Source organism: Bos indicus x Bos taurus, chromosome 1, assembly GCF_003369695.1.
Source record: "Bos indicus x Bos taurus breed Angus x Brahman F1 hybrid chromosome 1, Bos_hybrid_MaternalHap_v2.0, whole genome shotgun sequence".
Taxonomy (NCBI): Eukaryota; Metazoa; Chordata; class Mammalia; order Artiodactyla; family Bovidae; genus Bos; species Bos indicus x Bos taurus.
In genome coordinates, this window is record NC_040076.1 from 128935760 (window position 1) to 128958881 (window position 23122).

Sequence of the window (23122 nt, forward strand, 5' to 3'; positions counted from 1 at the left end):
ATCAGCTAAATCCCATGTAGATTCAGAAGATCTACATGGATAGTTTCCTCCCAAGCTCAGGAAGGAATCCTGTGTCTCAGGGATCCTGGTAGGTCCCATAGACTTTGCTGTCTTAATAGTAGCTTTCAGATCCACTATGAAGAGCTGGAGGGTCATGCAAGGGTTTTTATGGCCAAGTCTACTTGGTGCATACATCAATTCTACCCACATCCCATGACTCAGTCTCTTCAGTTAAGTCCAATTCTGTCACCCTATGGACTATAGCCCACAAGCTCTTCTGTCCATGGGATTCTCCAGGCAAGAATACTTAAGTGGGTTGCCATACCCTCCTCTAGGGGATCTTCCCTACCTAGGGATCAAACCCACATCTCCTGCATCTCCTGCATCTCCTGCATTGCAGGCAGATTCTTTACCAGCTGAGCCATCAGGGACTATAACTCAGCCAAATCACAAAAAAAACCCAACCTAATTTCAAGAGAAATGGAAATATTAGCTTCCTATAAGCTCTGAAAGAGGAAAAATAAAAATGGGTCCTGATGAACACATAGCATGTTCTCTGCCACACGTGAGAAAGGATATCCACAGAAAACTTATAGCAAACATCATATGTAATAACAGAGCTTGGAAGTTTTTCCTCTTGTAGTGGGCATAATACAGGATTCCTGCTAATACCATCTCTGTTCAGCATAATACCAGAGGTCTTAAACCATGCAACAAGAAAAATAAAGTGTAAAAGAATTGAAAATGAAATGGTAAAACTGTTGGTATTTTGGACATAGAAGATTAAGACTCTGAAGGTAAACTATTAGAATTAATGAGAGAGTTTAGCAAGCTTACCAGATACACATTCAAGATACCTAAATCAGTTATATTTCTGCACATCAACAAGGAGAAAAAAAAAAGTATTTTTAGAAGTATCATTTATAATGGCATCAAAAAATATCAAGAATCTAGAAATAAATCTTACAAAAGACATGTTAAGTGCTGTACAAGAAAAATTGTAAGACTTTGTTTAGAAATATTTAGGAAGACCTAAACAAATGGAAATGGAAACCCATTCCAGTACTCTTGCCTAGAAAATCCCATGGATGGAGGAGCCTGGTGCAGGCTACTGTCCATGGGGTTGCAAAGAGTTGGACACGACTGAGGGATTTCACTTCACTTCAAATGGAAAGAAATACCATGCTCATGTAATGGAAGGCTCAATATTATAAAATGGTCAATTCTCCCTAAATTGAATTATAGATTTAATCCAATTCCTATCAAATTTCAGCAGGTTTTGGGGGCTGTTTCATCTTTATGGAACTTAACAAATGCTTTCTAAAATGTATGTGGAAAGTACAGAGTCAAGACTTGCTGAAACACTCGAAGAAGAACAAGTTAGGAAGATTTACTTAATCACATTAAGAAGTGTACTAAAGCTCCATTAAATAAGGCAGTGTGACGTTGTCTAGGGACAGTAAATAGTAAATAGAACCACAGAACATAGCAGAGTGGAGAAAGCAGCTGGTACACAGATGGACGCTAGGAATCCCACGTGGTGACACTGCACAGCAGGGGGGCGGAGGCTCTTTTGGTAAATGATGCTGGAGTAATTGACTATCCAAATGGAAAATACTTTTAATAGGACGCCCGTCATGCGCAAAGACACCAGTGTGAAAAACAAAACTATAACACTTTATGAGATAATACAGGAAAATACCTTTATAACACAAAATGCACTAGCCATAAAGGAAAAAACCTAACAACCCAGCTACATAAAAATTCAGGACATTCGATTCCACAAAAAGAACAATAAGACAAGTGAGAGAAGTTATTTAGGACATGTACAACCAACCAACAAAGGGCCAATATTTGAAATAGATGAAGAACTTTACAAATCAATGATAAAAAGGCAGAAACCTGAAATAAAGGCAAAAGATTTAAACAGGCACTTCACAAAGACTTAAGCTTGAATGCTTAATAATATATATGAATAAATGCTCAGGCTCATTGGTAAGCAGAAAAAGGAACATTAAAATCACGATGAGCCATAACTATACATCCATCAGATGGGAAAATCCTGACAATAACCCTGTATGGTTATTTGCTCGATGGTGTGGAGCAAATGAAATGCTCATACACTGCTGATTGGAGAGTAAATATCTATAACCGCTTTAGAAGATTGTTTGGCATTATCTAGTAAAGCTGCAAATACATCTACCCAATGGTTTAGCAGTTTCACTCTTAGGAAGGGTACATATCCTAAGAAATATATGCTTGTGCACACAGGGAGACTTGTGCAAGCATTTTCAGACCAGCATTGTCGGTAATTGTCTAAAGCCAGAATCAAATGAAATCTATCAACAATAAGACAGATCAATTATTTGGTATATAATCATGCAATAGAATATTATGTAGCAATAAAAGTGGTTGGACTACATGAATTTTATTAACAAAACGAAAATGGCTTATGGAAAGAACAATTCAGTATGATTCCATTTTTTTAAAGTTTCAAAAGCAGGCAAAAATCTTTGTTTTTTCAGGCTGCATAAATACATGGTAAAGTTATAAAGGAAAGCAAGAGAATTATGGAAAAGTGAGAATTGTTGATCTTTGTTCAGTTGCTCAGCTGTGTCCAACTCTTAGTGACCCCATGGACGGCAGTACGCCAGGCCTTCCTGTCCATCACCAACTTCCAGAGTTCACTCAAACTCATGTCCATTGAGTTGGTGATGCCATCCTACCATCTCATCCTCTGTCGTCCCCTTCTCCTCCTGCCCTCAATCTTTCCCAGCATCAGGGCCTTTTCCAATGAGTCAGCTCTTCGCATCAGGTGCTTGTGTGCACAGGGAGAAAAGTGAGAATAGTGATTAGTTTTTATCAGAGTGTGGGGGTGGTGATAAGGAACTTCTCTGTATCTTAACCTGGGCAAGGATTAGAAGAGGATGTACTTTATAACTCTTTGTAAAAACTGTATTTTTTCTTGCTCTTTTATGTGCATGTTTATATCTTATAATACAATTTTTAATATAGCATGTACTAAGTTAAAATATTAACTCCCCTCATAGATATTATATTTCATCCTTCCCACAAGGTGCTGCCAAGCACCTATTATCCCATTTTACAGAAAGGAAAACTGGAGCTCAATTGACTCAGCATTTTATTCTTTCAAATATCTTGGTAACTTGCCTAAGGCATCCTAGTGAGTGATGGAACTGGAGCTCCCACCTGAGTCCCACTCAGAGGCTCTCTGAGACCCATTCATGCTCTTTCCACGATGGTTCCCTATAGCTTCTACAGTTCACTGCAGCTCTAAATCTATACCGCCCTGTTCTGTCGCTAAGCCATGCAGCATTGTTCATAGACGGCCCACGTCATCGTCAAAGTAGGTCTTCCCTCCCTTAGCAGCACAGTCCTCCAAAGCCAGTGGTGCCCCTGTGCAGTCAGTTTGCATCCCCTCACCCACCTGCTCTGGGGGACATGTCATTCCTTTGTCTTTGATCCACAGAATCTCCTATTTGAGCTAAGAAGCCATGTGTAGCTATTGTCCCACGCGTGATTAGAGGAGGCGCACACAGGGGAGCCATTGTATTCCCCTAACGTGTTCTGACCCTAACTGTCCACAGTGCCACCCAGGAGCCTTGGCCTGAGCCCAACCCTCCCAGCCCCCTCTCAGCTACTCCAGGGCATAGAAGACTCTGGAGAAGAGGCACATGATGCCTAAGGCAGCACCTTGACCTGACCCAAGGGAGCTGACCTGCCCAGCAGAGAATGCCAGTGTTTGTTCCCACTCAGGATGAGGCCCCGAGATTTTTAGTGCCTGCCTGGATTCCAGTGGCCAGCTGGCAAGCCCCCGTGCCAGCAACACCTCTGCTCTCCCCTGCCTAGGCAGGTACCAGGTGATTGGGGGCATCATCTCTCCTGTCAATGACAACTACCGGAAGAAAGGCCTTGTGGCTGCCCGGCACCGTGTGGCCATGGCCCGGCTGGCCCTGCAGACGTCCGACTGGATCCGGGTGGACTCCTGGGAGAGCGAGCAGACGCAGTGGATGGAGACAATCAAGGTGCTGAGGTAACAGTGGGCATGCGCGCGTGGGATGGGCAGGGGCCCCGATCATGTCCGCAGAGCCCGCAGGGTGGGAGGCGCGGATGGAGGGTTGAGTGGGGCTTCAGCCAGATCCTCGCACCCAAGTCCTGCAAGTGTTTATCCGTAGAGCGAGAGAGACCGACAGGTTCACCTTCGCAGAGAGACCCTGAGTAAACAAATCACAAACCACTACCCTTCAGGGTACTCTTTGTGGAAAAGCCCAGTCTCGATTCAGAAGGCTGAAGCATCCAGGGTCCAGGGCTACCACTCAGTAGCTGTCTGACATTAGACACATGATGACTTCTCCAGGACACATTTCTCACATGCAAAATGGGCACAGTATAACCTAACAAGGATCACAAAAATGTAAATCATTTTTCTGACCCAGAACCACATAATCATACACAGTAAGTCATCATCCACTAGGTTGAAAACTGCATCTACATAATGGGCCATCTTTCTAATTGTACAAATCCTGGGTTCTCTAAATCTGGACTTGAAAAAGAACTATGAATCTAGAGATAGTTGCACAGGAATTTTTTTTCTTTTAGAATTGCTATTAGTGTTCAGCATTAAGTAATGGAGCTGTTTAAAAGCCCCAGCAAGCCCTGTATATGAGGACAGTCAGTCTCTGACTTGTGTCAGGGAAACCTTCCTGGGAGTTTGCTAGGGAAGCAGGAGACCCCACCTGTCCTGCCTGTCAGAGGGGACTGAGAGGCGGGTCTGCCTGTCACTGCCGACAGCCAGCTCGGCTGGAAGGGACTGCAGACTGTGGGCTGTCTTTTATTCATAAGGAAGCACTAGACTCGTCAGAGACTAGACACAAGGGGCCAGGTTGAAAAATTGGCAGGCCTGCCCATAATTTGGTTTTTACTTTTTACTCTTGAAAGTCACTTGGGAGAAAAAATGTTTACCTTTAGCAAAAAAAAAAAAAAGGTAAATATTTAGTTTCCATATCCTGTTCTTATTACTTACCCTTTACAGGGGAAAGAACCAGCTAGAAGTATTCAGTTGTAGTGCTTCTTCAATATCTGTTGCCAAATTGAAGGAGAGCAAATATGAAATAATTGTTAGATATATGCTCTTTTTTTAACATAAGGAATAAATTTACACCTAGATCATCCTTTTAGAATAAACAATGTAGTCAGCTCTCCTTTATCTAGGCTAACAGAGGGGAGTAGAAACAAATCAGATAATCCCACAAATCATTTAGCTTTAGTATGCAGTTAGAAACAAAGAGACGCGGTCCTCCTCCACCCTGTGGGAGGCGCTGTGGCCTCGGGCCCAGATCTTGGAGCCAAATTCACTAGTGAAGTGACTTGAGGTAAGTGAGATGGGCTCTCTCTTCAACTAATAAGATAGGGATGACATCATCCACTTCACTGGGATACTGTGTACATTAAATGAGGTGGTGCAGGAAAGCACCTGGCTTATGTGCTGTGCTTAGTCGCTCAGTCCTCTCTGACACTTTGAGACCCTATGGACCGTAGCCCACCAGGCTCCTCTGTCCATGGGGATTTGCTAAGCAAGAATACTGGAGTGGGTTGCCATGCCCTTCTCCAGAGGATCGTCCCAACCCAGGGATCGAACCCAGGTCTGCTGCCTTGCAGGCGGACTCATTACCAGCCTAGCTACCAGGAAAGTGCCCACCTGGTTTATAATAGGGGCTTAATAACATTAGGGGCTTCCCTGATAGCTCAGTTGGTAAAGAATCTGCCTGCAATTCCACCTCAGTTGGTAAAGAATACCTTCCCTGCGTCCCTAATTGGCCCATAGTTTATTCTCATAACAGATAAGCCATTCACGGGTAAATAGGATTTGACCACAGTACCACATATTAATATCCTGCTATAAAATGCAGGCCTAAGATTTACAGGATGCATTCTTTTTCTCCTTTTACTGTATCCTTTAGACAGATGCTTCTCAGCCCTGGCTGCACACCAAATCACCAAGAGAGCTTTCAAAAGCACAGAAGCCTGAGTCTTACCCCAGAGACTGGGATGTCATTGGTCTGGGACGGGGCGTCAGGATTGTTAAGAGCTCCCTAGTGGTTCTAATGTGTGGCCAGGGTTGAGGCCCACAGTCTCAGTCACCAAGTGTGTGAATCATGTTTTATGATTAATACCAGGATCGATCCAAACCAGTGGTCTCAATCCTGGCTGTAGGACTCACCTGGGAAGCTTTTTTTAAATGTTCAACCTCTCCTACCCAAGCTTATGATTTTTCTAGGGTAATAGGCAAGGTCTAGGCATGGATATTTTAAAGGTTCCCAAATGATTTATTTTGTGCAGCCAAGGTTGAGAATCCACTGATAAAGGCAGCAGTGTTTTATCAGCCAGTTAAGAGTCTTTTCAGTATTTGGAGTGGCCTTCATTAGAAATTTTGTTTAATTACTAATGTTTTCCTAAAATTATCAAAAACATTTTTTAAGATTGAAAATCTGGTTAAAATTGTAAAGTGAGGTGATTCTAGAAACATGGTAGAATGCTCTAGAATGCTCCCACCCTTTTGCTCCATTTAGTATCCTCTTGGTAGCTCAATGGTAAAGAATCTGCCTGCAGTGCATCAGACCTGGGTTCTCTTCATCGGTTGGGAAGATCCCCTGGAGAAGGAAATGGCTACCCACTCCAGTATTCTTGCCTGGTAAGTCCCATGGACAGAGGAGCCTGGTGGGCTACAGTCCATGGGGTTGCAAGAGTCAGACAGGACTGAGCAACTAACACTTGGTGGAGTCAACAATGAATCTACATCATGGCGACAGTGACATACATCACTATGAAGTCAATTCACTGTAGGGTTTATCGAGTGTTCTCTTTCTCCTTATCAAGTTGCTTATTTTTATTCTAAATTTTTAAAATCTGGGTCAGCTTCCATGCTTCTAGAGCACTTGATAGCTTATTTCACTCGCCCTTTCCCCATGCTGGGCAGGCCTTGGTCATGATGCCATTCGATGTGGTCCAGCAGCAGCAGCTCATGTGCCCCTTGGCAAATATGAGCCTGTGTTGTCCTCATCCTACAGATGAGGAAACTGAGGCTCAGAGAAGCTAAGTTAAATAAGTTGCACAACAGATAAGCAAGTGGTGGAACCCCAGTCTGTTGGACTCTGAAGCTATACGTGTGGCCATCTTCAAAACCAGTGATCTACAGAGGGGAACACCACGTGGCTGACTCTGTTTCTTCTGCAGTAACCCTCTGATCAGGCTTATCTGGAGACCAGGGGATGCTGAGGACACAAAGAATATGCTGCCAGGGTCAGTCATCAGGCCCAAGGCCGGGGACACCAGGGTACCACTCAGGCAAGCAACAAAAGGAAGCAATGACCCCCCCCCCCCACCCCACAAAGGCAGAGTAGAGGTCTGTGAGGAAGATGCATTTGGCACTGAAAGTAGCCTTTTGCACACCAGAGTTCCAGCTACTATTCAAAGCAGGGTCAACTTGAACCAGGGGCTTCAAGGTCAGTAAAAATAAAATGATAATACCAGCTTTTACTGATCACCTACTATGTGTGCCAAACATAATAACTAGGCAGCTCAGCAACTCTGAGAAGTAGATGAGTTTGGCCCCATTTCACAGATGAGGAAACAGGTCCTGAAAGAGTCAACAACATATTCAGAGTCCTACAATGAGAAAGTAAAGATGGCACCCGAACCTGTTTCCATCTGTTGTGAAATTCCAGACTAATCTGGGAGTGAAGCCTCAAGAGGTGATGCTTTCTAAAACTGAAGCAGTAAGACAATAATGGCGGGACTTTCCTGATGGTACAGTGGCTGACACTCCGTGCTTCCAGTGCGAGGGCGCTGATTCACTCCCTGGTTGGGGAACTAAGATCCTACATGCCATGTGGCATGGCCAAGAAAATATTTTAAAAATAAAAACTGCACATTTATATTTTTAAAAAAGACAATAATGGAAGCACAGACGAGTCCAGCAAGGCCCTAAGAAGACTCAGGTGAGTCTCTGAGACCATCAGGAAGGACTTTAGACCTGAACTAAATGTATTTATTTATCCCCCTTCCATCTTTCCTGAATTCAGCTGACTTTAGGTAAGCAGTTTCCTAGGTACCAAGAATATAAGGATAAATTAAATGAGTTTCCTGTTCACAATCTGGTGGGGAAGAAAGACTGAGAGTAAGGCTGTTAATAACAGCTCATGTTGATTGGGCACTTTTCTGTGGATGGACCGTGCTCAGCTCTTTAATTCAGCCTCATTATAGCTCTCTGAGGTGGGTACTGTCATTGTCCCCCATTCTACAGATGAGGAAAGGGAGGCAGATTGCTTAAGACACCCAAGAAGATTCCAGCGCTACTATTTGGAACCAGTATACCACCCCAGGCAGTGTCATTCTAGAACTTAACTTCTACACTGCACCTTCTCCTAACAATCCGCATCAGCCTCTTCCCCAGCCAGGGAGAAGCTCTTGCTCCTTAATGGTCTTGTGATACTCAGTGTAGACAAGGTCGCCATTAACTTTCCTGACCAAATAACAGAGGTCAGTGAGGCTCTGAGAGTGTTCATGACTCACCCAGCAGCGTACAAGCAGGAGAGCCTACACTTGAACCCAGCCACTCGTACTGAAAATACCTGCTTCTCCCATCAGGCACTTTTCCCCAAACACAGCTCCAGTCAATGGATAATACAGTAGGCGGAAGACAGAAGATCAGATTTATACAAGACTTAGTGCTTACCCGTGTTTGATTAAAAAGAAGGCACAGGTATCTCTTGACTTTCAGAAGACAGATTGCTAAAAGAGCCAGGCCTACCAAATGGGTGTAAGTCTAATCACATCCAAACTGCTAACATATAACGAGATTTGCGATTTGCTCTGCGCTCTACACCCCTCCGTGGACTTTGCACATCTACTCCTTGCATCTTCATAACCACACTTGGGAGGCAGACACTGTCATCGTTCCTCGTTTTGCAGGTACTGAGACATGAAACACCCACCCAGGGTCCTACTGCTGGCTGATGGGAGAGACTGGATTCCACCCCGGCAGTCAAGCTCCAAACCAGGCTCTGAGCCATGACCCAGTCAGGTTCTAAAGTACTAGCTTATGATCCGAGCAAGCCTCTGTTTTGAGAGGCAGCTGTGGGCCACGCACTGCGCCAGCGCTTGAAAGTGTTAGCCGCTCACTCGTATTCGACTTTTTGTGAACCCATGGACTGTAGCCCGCCAGGCTCCTCTGTCCAGAGAATTTTCCAGGGGATCTCCCCAACCCAGGGATCAAATTCAGGGCTCCTGCATTGCAAGTGGATTCTTCACCTGCTGAGCCATCAGGGAAACCCGGTGCCAGCCCTTACTGTGTGGTAACGTCCTTACATTCACAGAAGTCTGAAAAGTAGCTACATTATTCCAGCTTTTTACAACTGAAAATTTGTACTCGGAACTCAGGTCTGATTCTAATAGCCCAGGTCCTTAATCCCTATTCAACTTTTATAAAAAGTGAGCTATGGAAAGAAAATACTTAAAAGAGTAGAAATCTGCTTGTTTCCTCCTTTCAGCTGGGGCTCATAGAAGGCAGTCTTGGATGGGGTGGTCTGTGAGCACCCAGATGCATCACCTGGCACAAGGCCCAGCACACAGTAGGCCCTCAGTACGTATTTGTGGAATGAGCTACCTTAAATGGACAAAGGCAGAATGAGACTTAAAAACCAGAGACCCACCCTGGGTGGTGGGGGGACTGTAGGCCACACGGATGCACCCTGAGCCCATATGCTTACCCCACAGGCATCATCACAGCGAACTGCTCAGATCTCTGCCCCGGATGGAAGACCCAGACCAAGGCAGTGCCAGCTCCCCCGCCTCCGCAGGTAGGTTCTAACCCTCTGCTCTGTCGGGGGTGCGGAGCATGGGAGAGGGGGTGAGATGTCAGGGCTTCAGGTGAGAACCCATGTGAGCCACAGCCCCTGGGCACAGGTAAGAGTATTTGAAGCCTGCTTGGGGTGACACTTTCCGTGTTGAAAAGTCAGGTTAAACAATCTGCCACCATCCCTTGTAAATCGTTGTTTACTAAAGTGGGATTTCCTGCCCCAAAGGAGTTTACCTACCTTATGACTTGCGCTTGTGACCTGGATTACAGCCAGGACAAAGCTGGGATCAACTTCTGGGTGCTGCTGAGCTAGTTTGAAAGCCTTTTTGAATACAAAATGTGCCATTATATCGCTTAACCTACCACTGTATAGCATTGTTACTCAAGTGTTTTACTCGGAAAAGGAAACCTAGTTTTAAGGGATTTAACGTCTGTTTGGATCTTCCTTTTAATCTGTAACCCTGGGTTTCTGCCCTGTGGTCAGCTCCTGGTGTTTGATGGAACCTTGTCAGCTGTGATTTCAGAGCACCTCCCATGGCAGCCCTGGTGCCAGGGGTTAAATGCACAGCCCCCTCAGGCACATAAACCAGAGCACAGTGATGGGGGACAGGGTGGGCCAGGAGCAAGGGATCACTGGTCCCACCCGGCCAGCATTCCAACAGGCTCTTCCGTGGGGTTGCCTCCAGCAGCCCTCCCAACTTTAGCTGGTGGGACACTATTTCCCTATGAGGAGACCTCCAGATTGTCATGGTTAAACACGCTTACAATGCCGTCTTAGAATTTTACAGGACTTTTCAGAGCCTTAACTATGTTCCTGTATATGGGACTCTAATGAGGAAGGGATGTAGATTGAAGCCATTCTTAGCACTTTTTAATCATGGGGCTCTTTTTAATGCATATTAGTATTCCTCAGAACTGGTGCTCCCCAGAACACAGACTGGGAACTGCTCTCCTAAAAGGACTTGAAAGGTGGGGTGAGAAGAGATAAACTAGGAGTCTGGTATTGACATGTACACCCTGCTATATATAAAATAGGTAACAACAGGGGCCTACTGTATAGCACAGGGAACAATAACCTATAACGAAAAAGAATCTGAAAAAAATATATATTAAAAATAAATTAATTAAGAGGCCTTGAAAATGCCCTCAAGTTTCCCACTGCAGTCCTCGGATGCTGATCAAAGCATCACTCACAGCAGAATCACCTGGGTGGCTTATTAAAAACACTGAAGCCCAGGCCACATCCCAGACCTCCTGTGGGGAAGAGGCCTGGAACTCAGTGGTTAACAGGCACACTGGGGATCTGCTTTACCTCCAGTCTGGGGAACTGTGCTGTTGAGTGGGAACCCAAGAAAGAAGGAGCTACAGAGTTTCCTATATGATCAGCTTCTCCAGTATTGATTACATTCCTCTGGCCTCCCTGTCCGCCTCTCCTCTGGAGCCAGCAGGGGCTCCTCCTCACCTGACCCCAGCCCTGAGCACAGCACACAGTGCTCATTCTCAGCCCTCTGTCTTCTTTCTGAATCACCTCTGGCTCAGCAGTCACTCCTGATAGAGTTCTCGAGACGCTGGGTGAGGACAGAGGTGGCCTGCCCAGCACCTGCCTTGATCTGGAGACCATCTATGGATGGCAGTGAGTCCAGGTGTGGATAGGGGAGCAGTCTGGAGGAGGCAGCGCTGCATCACCACTTGCAGGACCTGTAGGTTATCTGGGGTGGGGGACACTGGGGGCAGAGGAGCAGCTGAGTAAGGCACGCAGGGCAGGAAGTGCTGGCCACCCCATGCCATTCAGGATGCTGGAACCTGTGGTGAGAGAAGGGAGTAGCTGCCAGTGAGGCAGGAGGGATTCCACACTGAAGCTCCCAGCTTCTCACCGCTCTGCAGATGCTTCCAGAAGCCCTGTCTCTTTGCCTGGCCTGCCTCTTCTCCCACCTCCTTTTGTGGCTCTGCTGTTGAAAAGCTGTCTGTCCTGTAACGCCCTTCTCTAAGAAAGAACCCTCCCTAAGAAACCAGCTCCCCCTCCACCACTTCAAGTCACCCCACTTTCTTTTTGGATGTGCTTGTCCAGGGGCTACTAGCCTGCTCTGCTTGGCCCTATGACATTGGGGGTTTGTCCCTTATTCCCTTTCTGTCCGTTCAAACCCTAAATCCTACTCTTGTTCTCTTCCAAAGTAACTGTTAAAAAAGGAAGTTTGAAAAAAAAAAAGTTTACATTGAATGAAAAGTGGGCTTTTCAATTTACCAAAATATATCCAGGGCTTTAAAAATGTGTGTGCCCTTTGCTTGATAAATTCCCCTTCTAGGAATCTGCCTGAGGAGGTAATTAGAAATTAGGACAAAGACTTATGAGAAAGAGGTTTATCACAGCAATTTTTATAATGGCAGAACATAAAGCAACCTCAGTGTTAAAATGTTAGGGAATGTATAAGTAAATTTACTATATATAATATAGGATGAAGAACCCACACAAAAGGTTTTCATGATATGGCGAAACACTTAGGAGGTAAGTGGGAAAAAAATCAGGATACAAGACTGGATAATCTCAAGTATATAAACATATGTAAATGTACTTTCACATCTATTTGCATGTTTAAATAGAAAAGACTAAGAAATACACCAAAATATTGACAAATTTTTGTAGAAAGCAGAATTATTGTTGTTATTTTCTATTTTAAATACTTATATTTTCCACACGGTCCACAGTCGACACAGATTTCATGTTTGTCATCAGAAAAAAAAATAGAGCAATTAAAAAAGAAAGGTGGAGTTTTTCTTGCGTAAGTTTGGCTTCTGATGAGGTACCTTACATGCTACCGGTGACCTGTTGCCAAAGGACCATGCTGTGTGCCGTGCACTCTGCCATGTGCTGTTTTACTCTGCAGCTGAGCTCAGCATCTTCTGGCTGCCAGGGCCCTGCTTTGCCCATCACCGCTGTGATTTGTGGTCCTCCTTGGACTCACCCAGAGGCGTGTGGATTGCCTTGTCCTGGGCCACGTGGGTGTCACACTTTGGGACACTTTCAGTCCTTTAATTGGAGAAGGCAATGGCACCCCACTCCAGTACTCCTGCCTGGAAAATCCCATGGACGGAGGAGCCTGGTAGGCTGCAGTCCATGGGATCGCTAAGAGTCGGACACGACTGAGCGACTTCACTTTCACTTTTCACTTTCGTGCATTGGAGAAGGAAATGGCAACCCACTCCAGTGTTCTTGCCTGGAGAATCCCAGGGACGGGTGGGCTGCCATCTCTGGGGTCGCCCAGAATTGGACACGACTGAAGCGACTTAGCAGCAGTCCTTTAATAGCCCAGTTCTGTCGCTCGTGAGATGGTCCCTGCCTTGGCTGCTGGGGCCGAGCACAGCTCAGAGGATCTCTTTCCATACAGCCAGAGCAGACGCTTCCTCTGTTTGCATTTCACACTGTCTGTTCCAAGGCGGCCTTGGTACTTGTATGATTAGTTGGGGCGTTCCCCTCATATACCAGTGGGCTTCCTGGTGGTTCAGTGGTAAAGAATCAACCTGCCAGTGCAGGAGATGCTTCAGTTCCAGGGTCAGGAAGATCCCCTAGGGTAGGAAGTGACAACTCAGTCCAGTGTTTTTGCCTGGAAAATTCCATGGACAGAGGAGCTTGGTGGGCTACAGTCCATGGGGTTGCAAAGAGTCGGACACAACTGAGCACGCACAACACTTCAGATCCCAATACCTGGCTTCATCGTAGGTATCCTGTCTAGACCCAGAAGTCCTACACTCCAGACACCACCCTCCATGCCTGTGTTCATTTGCTGCACTAGGCAGGAAGTTTCCATTACAGTCTCACCATCACTCAACTTCCATAACTCCCATAGGAGGCCTTATTATCCCTACTACAGCTGAGGAAACAAGCCCATCAGCTGTAACTACCCCAAGGTCCTCACAGACCTGAGATTGGAACCCAGGGCTGACTGGCCTCAGGGTTGGTGCTCTTTAATGTCAGAGTGTGGGCAACTCTGACATTCAAACAGACAGGTCCTGGTGGCATTTCTCTTGCTTTCTGTGTGAATCTGCTTCATCTGCTCTCCAGAGCCTGTGGTTATTCAAAGACAGAGCACACTGCCCCAAAACGCCCATGGACATGTATTTATGTCACTGAGTCACTGTTAAGACAAATCAAATTGGCAGCTTTTATTCAAAACCTCAGACTTACAGACTGGACTCCCAGAGTAACTGGGTCTGCAGATCTCGTACCAGTGATATGAATGGGTCTGAAAGGAAATGTAACTGCCTTTAAAGGGCCTGATGACAGGAGTGCCCAGAGTTGGGGTCTAAGGTGTGTGTGGCTGGCAGGAGGGACCCATCGCACCAGCCCCATGGCATGCTTTTTGGCATGGGGGAGGGGGCAGGTGTGGGTACTTGTTCCCTCTGGGCAAGGGCTCAGAGTGAATTGTATTCCATACTGTCATTGTTAATAAATTCAAACAGTATTTAATATTGAAGCAGGTATGTGGAGATCATCCCCACAGAAACCCACAGGAGAAGAAACCCTGACCTGTGGGAACAGGAAGGTGTCCCCAGACCCCAGGAGGCCCTGGAATTCAATGCACATCTCTTAACCTCCCCCATAGGAAGAGCACAAAACAACAATTCAATTGCTTGAAAGATCAAACACTGGTCTCTTTCAATATTACAGTGGTCAGATAAATAAGAAAGTAGAGTAAAATCTCACAGGTATAGAATAGCTTGAACCCACATACATGTTGTAAGCAATGAAAGTGAAAGTGAAGTCACTCAGTCATGTCCGACTCTTTGCAACCCCATGGACTGTAGCCCACCAGGCTCCTCCATCCATGGGATTCTCCAGGCAAGAATACTGGAGTGGGTTGCCATTTCCTTCTCCAGGGGATCTTCCCGACCCAGGGATCGAACCCAGGTCTCCCGCATTGTGGGCAGACGCTTTAACCTCTGAGCCACCAGGGAAGCCCCATGGGACCTATGTAAGCAATGGGACCAGCCCAAATGAGTGAAAAGTCTAAGTTACTGAATAATTTTTAAATGCACTTAGGACACTCTCCATGAGCGCTTGGTGAATGTGCCAGTGAGTGGATTGGTGGAGAAGTAGGTGTATGGATGGATGGATGAATGGATGGATGGTAGTTAACACATGCCACACTTTTTCTGTTCTCTGTTCTAAGTGTTCTATAAGTTCATTCAATTCTAAAGTGATCCTATGAGATAAATAGCGTTAATATCCTTATTTTAAACTTGAGGTCATATAGCTGTCAGATGGCTGAGTCAGGATCTGAATATAAACAGTCTGGCTCTAGAGTCCTAGTTCTTAACCTGGAGAATTCATGAATACATGTCTTAATAAATATTTGAATATCATTTTATTATACCAGTAGTACACTGCTAAAGTTTTTGAAGTATGTTTCTATAATTACATATGATGCCTTAAAATGAGTAAACAAGTCCAGTGCCATCGTTTCACGGACAGGGAAACTGAGGCCCAGGGAAGGATCTCAGCTCCAGCCCCGCAGCAGCCAGTACCCAACCGAGGCGAGATCTCTGACCTCTTTATGACATGTCCAGCTTCTCACTTTCCAGTGCATCGCTGGCCGAGTGCTCCTTTGTAAACTCGTCTCTCTAATCCATGTCCAGATTCCCTTAAAGTTTTCACAACAGAGGAGCCTAAACTGACAATTTATATCAGGTTCCCCCCCCCCAGCAGATGGTATCCCTGAAGCCCTTCCCAGCGGAGGTTTCATGGTGACTGAGATGTTCTTGCTCTAAGAGCCCAGCCTTTGCTGTTCACTGAAGCTAGAACTGACTTCCAGAAGGACTGGAGGCCCTGCTGGTTGCTTCTAGATGGACTTAGTTTTTCTTTTTCTGATTAGCCCATTCAAAGCGGACGGGAATAGGAATGGTGCCAGGAAAATACAGGCAGAGTGATGCATGTACAATTCCTGCCAGCAGGCGGCAGCAGAGCCCAGGGGTTTCAAATGCCCCCCAGTGGAGGCTGGCCGACTGCTAGCAATGAATAACCTCAGGCAAGTCACACGCCTCTCTTTCCCCGTCTGCACAATGGGCATGACAATAACACCTATCTCCTGAGGTTACTCTGAGGCTCAAATGAAATTAAACACATAAAGCACTTAATAATAGTGCGCATAGTAAACAGCCAATAAATGTTAAGTATTCTTTAATCATCACAATCATCATTCTCTGTTAGAACAAATGCTAAAGGATTATCCACATTGATCAGTTGTTCTAGAGCTTTGTTTTATTGAAAACAGATGAAAAGGTCACCAGCTGAGGTCTTAGAGACCTTTTAGTTACCCAAAGATTGTTTATAATTAACCTTTAAGATGGGATTGTACTTATAAAGGTCCCAGAAGTTAGGGCTGAAATAGATTGGCCCTAGTGGTAAAGAACCCGCCTGTGCTCCACGTAAGAGAGACTTAAGAGACACAGGTTTGACTCCTGGGGCGGGAAGATCCCCTGGAGAAGAAAATGGCAACCCACTCCAGTATTCTTGCCTTCAGAATCCCATGGACAGAGGAGCCTGGTGGGCTGCAGTCCATGAGGTGGCAAAGAGTCAGACACAACTGAAGTGAAGCAAGCAATATAAATTTATTTACTTTTTAATTTATTTTTGGTGGCACTGGGTCTTTGTCGCTGTGAAGGCTTTTCTCATTGCAGCGAGCAGGGTCTACTCTCCAGTGTGGTGCGTGGGCTTCTCATTGCTCTGGCTTCTCTCGTTGTGGAGCACAGGTCAGTAGTTATGGAGCAGGGGCTTAGTTGCTCAGCAACTTGTGGGATCTTCCCAGATCAGAGATCAAACCCATGTCTCCTGCACTGAAAGCCAGATTCTTTACCACTGAGCTCCCAGAGGAGCACAGGGCTGAAATAGATTTTGAGAAAGGCGGTGACTTGCTGGAGGTCCATCGTCTATTAGTCCTAGGGCTTTAAGAACCTCACCTTCTATCAGAAGACAAGAGTTCTAGGTTCAGCACAGCCACCTTTGGCCTTTCTGGACCTGCTGTGGGCTCCAGCAACCACAGACAGCCTTGTGGTATGACACTGAAAAAAAATTCATTTTGGATTACTTGGCATATTGCCAAGGTTAAACAAAAGATTTATTGATTAAAGTATTACTTAACAACTGTATGTCCCTAAAGTAGCTTCAGATTCATCACATGCTTTTTCTCCTTAAGTCATGAACACATAGACATTGAGTTCCCCATACATTCCAAGAAAAGCGTTTGGTGAAAATCTCAAACAGAATATGATGCTATCTTTCCTGGCCATGACCCTCCTGTTACTTTCTTGAGATCCACCCTTGTCTTCCAGCTGTGCCTGAGCTGAAGCTCCTCTGCGGGGCAGATTTCCTCAAGACCTTCCAGATCCCCAACCTCTGGAAAGACACACACATCCAGGAAATAGTGGAGAAGTTTGGCTTGGTGTGTGTGACCCGAGCAGGGCATGACCCCAAGGGATATGTCTCAGACTCGCCCATCCTGCAGAGATACCAGGACAAGATCCACCTGGCCAGGGAGCCGGTGCAGAACGAGATCAGCGCCACATACGTCAGGTGGGCCCTGAGCCAGGGGCAGAGCGTGAAGTACCTGCTCCCAGATGCTGTCATCTCCTACATCAGGGAACACAACCTTTACATCAGGGATGCCAGCCCGGGGAGGAATGAAGGCTTGCCAACCTAGGGAGGGCCAGCCCCTTCTTTTCCAACCAGGTCGTCCTGAAGACAGGGCACTTATGGTCTTTGTTTTCTGAAATCTTTCCATTTTGCATTTGGTTTGTTTCAACAATGATTTTGCTTCTGTGGCATCTTCTGTCCCAGGAAGAGATACCTTCTTCAGAGAGGAGCAAAGGTCTGCATTACAAGGATGGACATTTATCATCAAGGTTAAAGTGGCGTGGCAGTGCATCAGGATTAGACAAAAGCTCTCAGAACCTCTGGTGGAAAAGGCCTCCTTGCTTTGTAAATGGTAGTTATGGCAAGAACACAGAAGGCGGTTCTGCACATGGCAGGGGCCCCTGAGGGTCAGATCAGAATTGCCCACAAAGCCTTTTTTATCTGGGACCAGGTGCAACCTGTGGGCCTTGATTGGAGAGACTTGACAGGATGCTAATTACCAAACAGTGGGCTTTGTCAAGGCCTTGTTTCAACAAAACAACACTCATGGAGGCCTACATTCAGGAGCAGCACTTTGTTGATTGACACTGAATCTTCTTTTACGAGCTGTTGTCTGCCTGCCTCCTGGTCATTGGTAAAATTTAAACCAAAATCTTTCTAAGTAGTGATCCTCAAACAGTATTTTTGATACAGTATACATATATATATATTTTTAACACGGCTATTCTATTATATAAATGCCAGGGTTCCTGATTTCCAGGTTTCTAAAAAAGAACTGAGTTAAAACAGATGCCTTGACTGTTTTAGAGAATCTTTTTGAATGTTTTATGATGGCCTGCCTGTTTGAATATCGGTGAAGGGATAAATAATAAATTGACATCAAAAAGTACTAATGAAAAGTTTCTCTTTTTCTTTCTTTGTTATATTATTAATGCCTGATATAGCAGCTGTTGCTTTTCTTTTTAGCTACTCCATAAAATCTGTTACTGTTCCAGTCCAACTGGCATGAATTTAAAAGTTTCTAGTCCCAGGTACCGGAGAAGGTGATGGCACCCCACTCCAGTGTTCTTGCCTGGAGAATCCCAGGGACGGGGGAGCCTGGTGGGCTGCCATCTATGGGGTCTCACTGAGTCAGACACGACTGAAGTGACTTAGCAGCAGCAGCAGCAGTCCCAGGTACCAGCAGTGGAGGAAGCAATTGCTTTCCAAGTGAAAGGTTCTCTAAGCTCTGGGTCAATGGCTCTGTTCAGGTGAGCCCTGGAAGATGCTCCCAGGAGCCCGGTGTAGGTCCAGGATTTGTCCTTCCACTCCTGATTAGGAGGAGATTTTGATTGGCCAAACCCTGTTTAAGTTGACTCTTTCCACTTGCTGACTGAATGCATTTAGAATTACTTCTCCCAGACTTTGCCCTGGTTCATACTTGTTACAAATTTAATCGTGCAGAAGCACAGAGTTGGTGGGAAGAATCTGGTATCTCTGTCGTCCTCCTCTGCCGTCCCCTTCTCCTCCTGCCTTCAATCTTTCCCAGCATCAGGGTCTTTTCCAATGAGTTGACTCATTGGAAATATATCCCAGTGTCTGCAGGTGTGTCAGGATGGACATGAGTGAAGTTGGGAATCAGGGTTCCCTGTGAGGAGAGTGGAGTGGGGGGAGCCTTCACATGGGAGTCTCCAGACTTCTGTCCCTGTAACCTCTAAGCTGCTGACTTTTCCCCACTCTGATGAGCTATGCCCTCAGAGTCTCCCTAAGGACTCTGCTAATTCAAGGGAATAAGAATCAAATAGTCTTGGCCCAAAGCTGGCACAGCAAGCTGTGTTATGTAAACTGGCTCCCTTCTCCATGCTGGGCCTCAGTTTCCCAGTCTCTAAAATGGGGAAGTTTGGTTAGACATCCTCTACATTCTCTTCCAGCTGATTTTCTAAGACTCTGAGTACCTCTGACTTCAATATCTCCATCCTTATTTGGGTACAATACACTTCTAGCCCAACTGGACACTCCCCAAGGGCAGGGGCCTTTGTATTCTTTGCTGCTGTATCCTAAGTGCGAAGAAATTTGCTACTACAAGTGTGCTTGCAGGCCCAGGGTTCGCATCCCCGGGGAATGACTAGAAAGACAGACTCTCAGGCTCTAGCCCACATCTACTGACTCACTCTGTATTTGAATAAGGTTCCCAGACCATTCAATGCACTGGCCTAGAGTTGTCGTTCAGTCACCAAATCATGTCTGACTCTTTGCAACCCCATGGACTACAACACGCCAGGCCTCCCTCTCCATCTCCTGGAGTTTACCCAAGTTCATGTCCATTTAATCAGTGATGCCATCCAACCATTTCCTCCTCTGTCGTCCCCTTCTCCTCCTGCCTTCAATCTTTCCCAGCATCAGGGTCTTTTCCAATGAGTTGACTCTTCACATCAGGTGGCCAAAGTATTGGAGCTTCAGCATCAGTCCTTCCAATGAGTGTTCAGGCTTGATTTCCTTTAGGATTGACTGGTGTGATCTCCTTGCCGTCCAAAGGATTCTCAAGAGTCTTCTCCAGCACCACAATTCGAAAGCATCAATTCTTCAGCGTTCAGCCTTCTTTACAGTCAAACTCTCACATCTGTATACATGACTACTGATAAGACCATAGCCTTGACTATACAGACCTTTGTTGGCAAAATGATATCTTTGCTTTTTAATACACTATTTAGGTTTGTCATACCTTTCCTGCCAAGAAGCATTTGTCTTCTAATTTCTTGGCAGCAGTCACCATCTGCATTAATTTTAGAGCCCAAGAAGAGGAAATCTGTCACTGCTTCCACCTTTTCCCCTTCTATTTGCCATGAAGGATGGGACCAGATGCCATGATCTTAGTTTTTTTAACGCTGAGTCTTAAGCCGGCTTTTTCACTCTCTTCTTTCACCCTCACCAAGAAGTTCTTTAGTTCCTCTTCACTTTCTGCCATTAGAGTGGTATAAAAATTATTCGTTTTGTTTTGAATAAACTGTACGTATAGCTGAAACTGCATCACATTTACTCTGGTAAATTGCCCCCACTGTTCTGTGTGGAGTACAGAAGGCAAAGGAGGGAAAAGAGAAAAACAGCACACAGCTGTAGTATCCAGAAAAAGTGATGGAGAGGGAGCCTGTGGGTTTGAGGCAGGGCTTTTCACCTTGGGCATTACTGGCATTCTGTACCAGAGAATTCTTCACCGGGAGGGGCTATCCTGTGCCTTGTAGAATGCTTAGCAATATCCCTGCCTCAGTTCAGTAGCTGGTAATAATATCTGCCCATTGTAACCAAGACAATCACCAGACCCGCTAGTTTAAGACTATGGCTTAGAGTGGGAGGGGGATGTTTATAAGATGGGGTCTCTGCTTCCCAAGAGAGAAGATTAGGAAATGGCAGCTGAGTATCTTACAAAGGTCTAGTTTGGGGGTAGGGGGATCCCTACCAGTCATGAAGTCATGTTTATTCTGGGGGACACAGTGCTGTTGACAATAAGAATCAAAAGCCACATCCTTGACTCAGAGGCACCCCACCTTCAGTCTCCCTCTAATCCCAGTGCCCAGAGTAGTTTTCTCTTCCTTGTTTCACAGGCCGAGTCTTCCAACATACCCTGTACCCTCAGTCCTGATGTTCAGGGCCTGGCGAATGGAGACTCCCAATGAGTGGGAGCTAACAGTTCTATGATTATAATTATTCAAATTTCAAGATTCATTTATTCAAATCCCATTTATTGAGGACCTTGCCTGTGCTAGGCACTAGACTAAACACTCGGAGAAATGATGTGAGCAAATGGACATGGTCTCGCCCCTCGAGAAGCTTACAGACCATTGTATGGATGGGAATCAAGCATTTCCATGACGAAACATGATTTCATACCATCTTGAGGGCTCCAGTGGGCAAATCCACCATGTACTCTGCCAGCCAGAGGCAGCAGGTTCCCTGTGAAGTAAGGAAGCTTAAGCAGCTCCTCATTTGCCTGGAGGGATCTTCATTATGTAGGTATCTGATTTCACATGCAAACTTTTTATTCTTTTTCTGGAAAGGGGCCTTCAAGATCATACAAAGTTTAGGCCCCATAAGACACCAGGGATTCACCCTGATGACAGAGTATAGACAGCAGAAAAGAGAGGATGGATCTGAGACCTGAAAGACAAATCCCCGAGACTTGGGGATGGGTGGAGGCAACTGACTTTCAGGCGGAATGAACAGCACACACAAAGGCCCTGTGGCAAGAGAGGGCCAAATAGACAACACGACAAGCTAGATTCATCAGCACTCCTTAAGAAGAGGCTGAGTGTTATAGCGTGCATCTGACGGGAGGCATCTTGGCATGCCAGCATTGGCCTCCCTGACCAGCCTCCCTGTGGGCTCGGGGGCACTAGGCCCAACTAGGCTGGAGAAGACCTCCTGTCTGACTCATGGTCATACCTTGTGGCTCCCACCAGGCAAAGCATTCATTCCTTAGCCTTTACATATTTGTGGTTGTTTAGTAGCTATCATGTCTGACTCTTTTGTAACCCCATGGACTGTAGCCCGCCAGGCTCCTCTGTCCACAGGATTTCCCAGGCAAGAATAGTGCAGTGGGTTGCCATTTCCTTCTCCAGGGGGATCTTCCTGACCCAAGGATCGAAGCCACATCTCCTATATTGCAATCAGATTCTTTACCACTGAGCCACCAGGGAAGTCCACCTTTATATATATTGTCCCTAAAATAAAACATCACAAAAGATCTACTATATATATACATATATATATAATGGGTATATATCTACTATATATGTAGATATATATCTACATATAGTATGTATATGTATATATACCTACATACTATATATGTAGATATATATCTATATATTGTTAGATATATATGGAATTGTTATAGAATTTAGAATATTTTAGAATTGTTAAGATAATCCCCAATAGACATACATCTACCATATGTGTGTGTGTGTGTGTGTATATATATATATATATATATATATATATATGTGTGTGTGTGTGTGTGTGTGTATATATAGTATCCGGAGAAGGCAATGGCACCCCACTCCAATACTCTTGCCAGGAAAATCCCATGGACCGAGGAGCCTGGTGGGCTACAGTCCATGGGGTCGCTAAGAGTCGGACACGACTGAGCGACTTCACTTTCACTTTTCACTTTCATGCATTGGAGAAGGAAATGGCAACCCACTCCAGTGTTCTTGCCTGGAGAATCCCAGGGACAGGGGAGCCTGGTGGGCCGCCGTCTATGGGGTCGCACACGACTGAAGTGACTTAGCAGCAGCAGCAGCATATATAGTATCAACTATACATACATTATATTTCTGCACGCTCACTTGTCTCATTGATCCACATAGCCTCCCTTTTTTTAGTATCAGAAGAGAAAATACGTGTCACTGCTGTGCTCCTGGTTTATTGCACTGACACTGACCTGCATACCTGATTTCACATTCTTCTCCATTCCCTCAGGCCGTCTTTGCATCTCGTTTGCCAGGGTGTTTTGTTTATTCAGCGAGAACAGGTAAAACAGTGGTTTGGGCTCCTGGGTAAATAGAATTTCCAGCCTTAAATAAAGGTTCTCCTGTGCTAGTGTATGCTGCCCAAGTGAGCGCAGCTCTGTATTCTGGCCTGAGGAA

The 23122-nt window shown here is 45.5% G+C and overlaps 1 protein-coding gene across 1 annotated transcript in view; it reads left to right on the forward strand.

Moving 5' to 3' along the window:
- The window catches only part of LOC113894447, a 170593-nt gene that overhangs the window by 102288 nt on the left and 45183 nt on the right, over nucleotides 1-23122 (forward strand). The window contains 2 exon segments of the mRNA XM_027544885.1: nucleotides 3871-4054; nucleotides 9796-9878. Of these exon segments, the coding sequence (XP_027400686.1) occupies nucleotides 3871-4054; nucleotides 9796-9878 (267 nt within the window).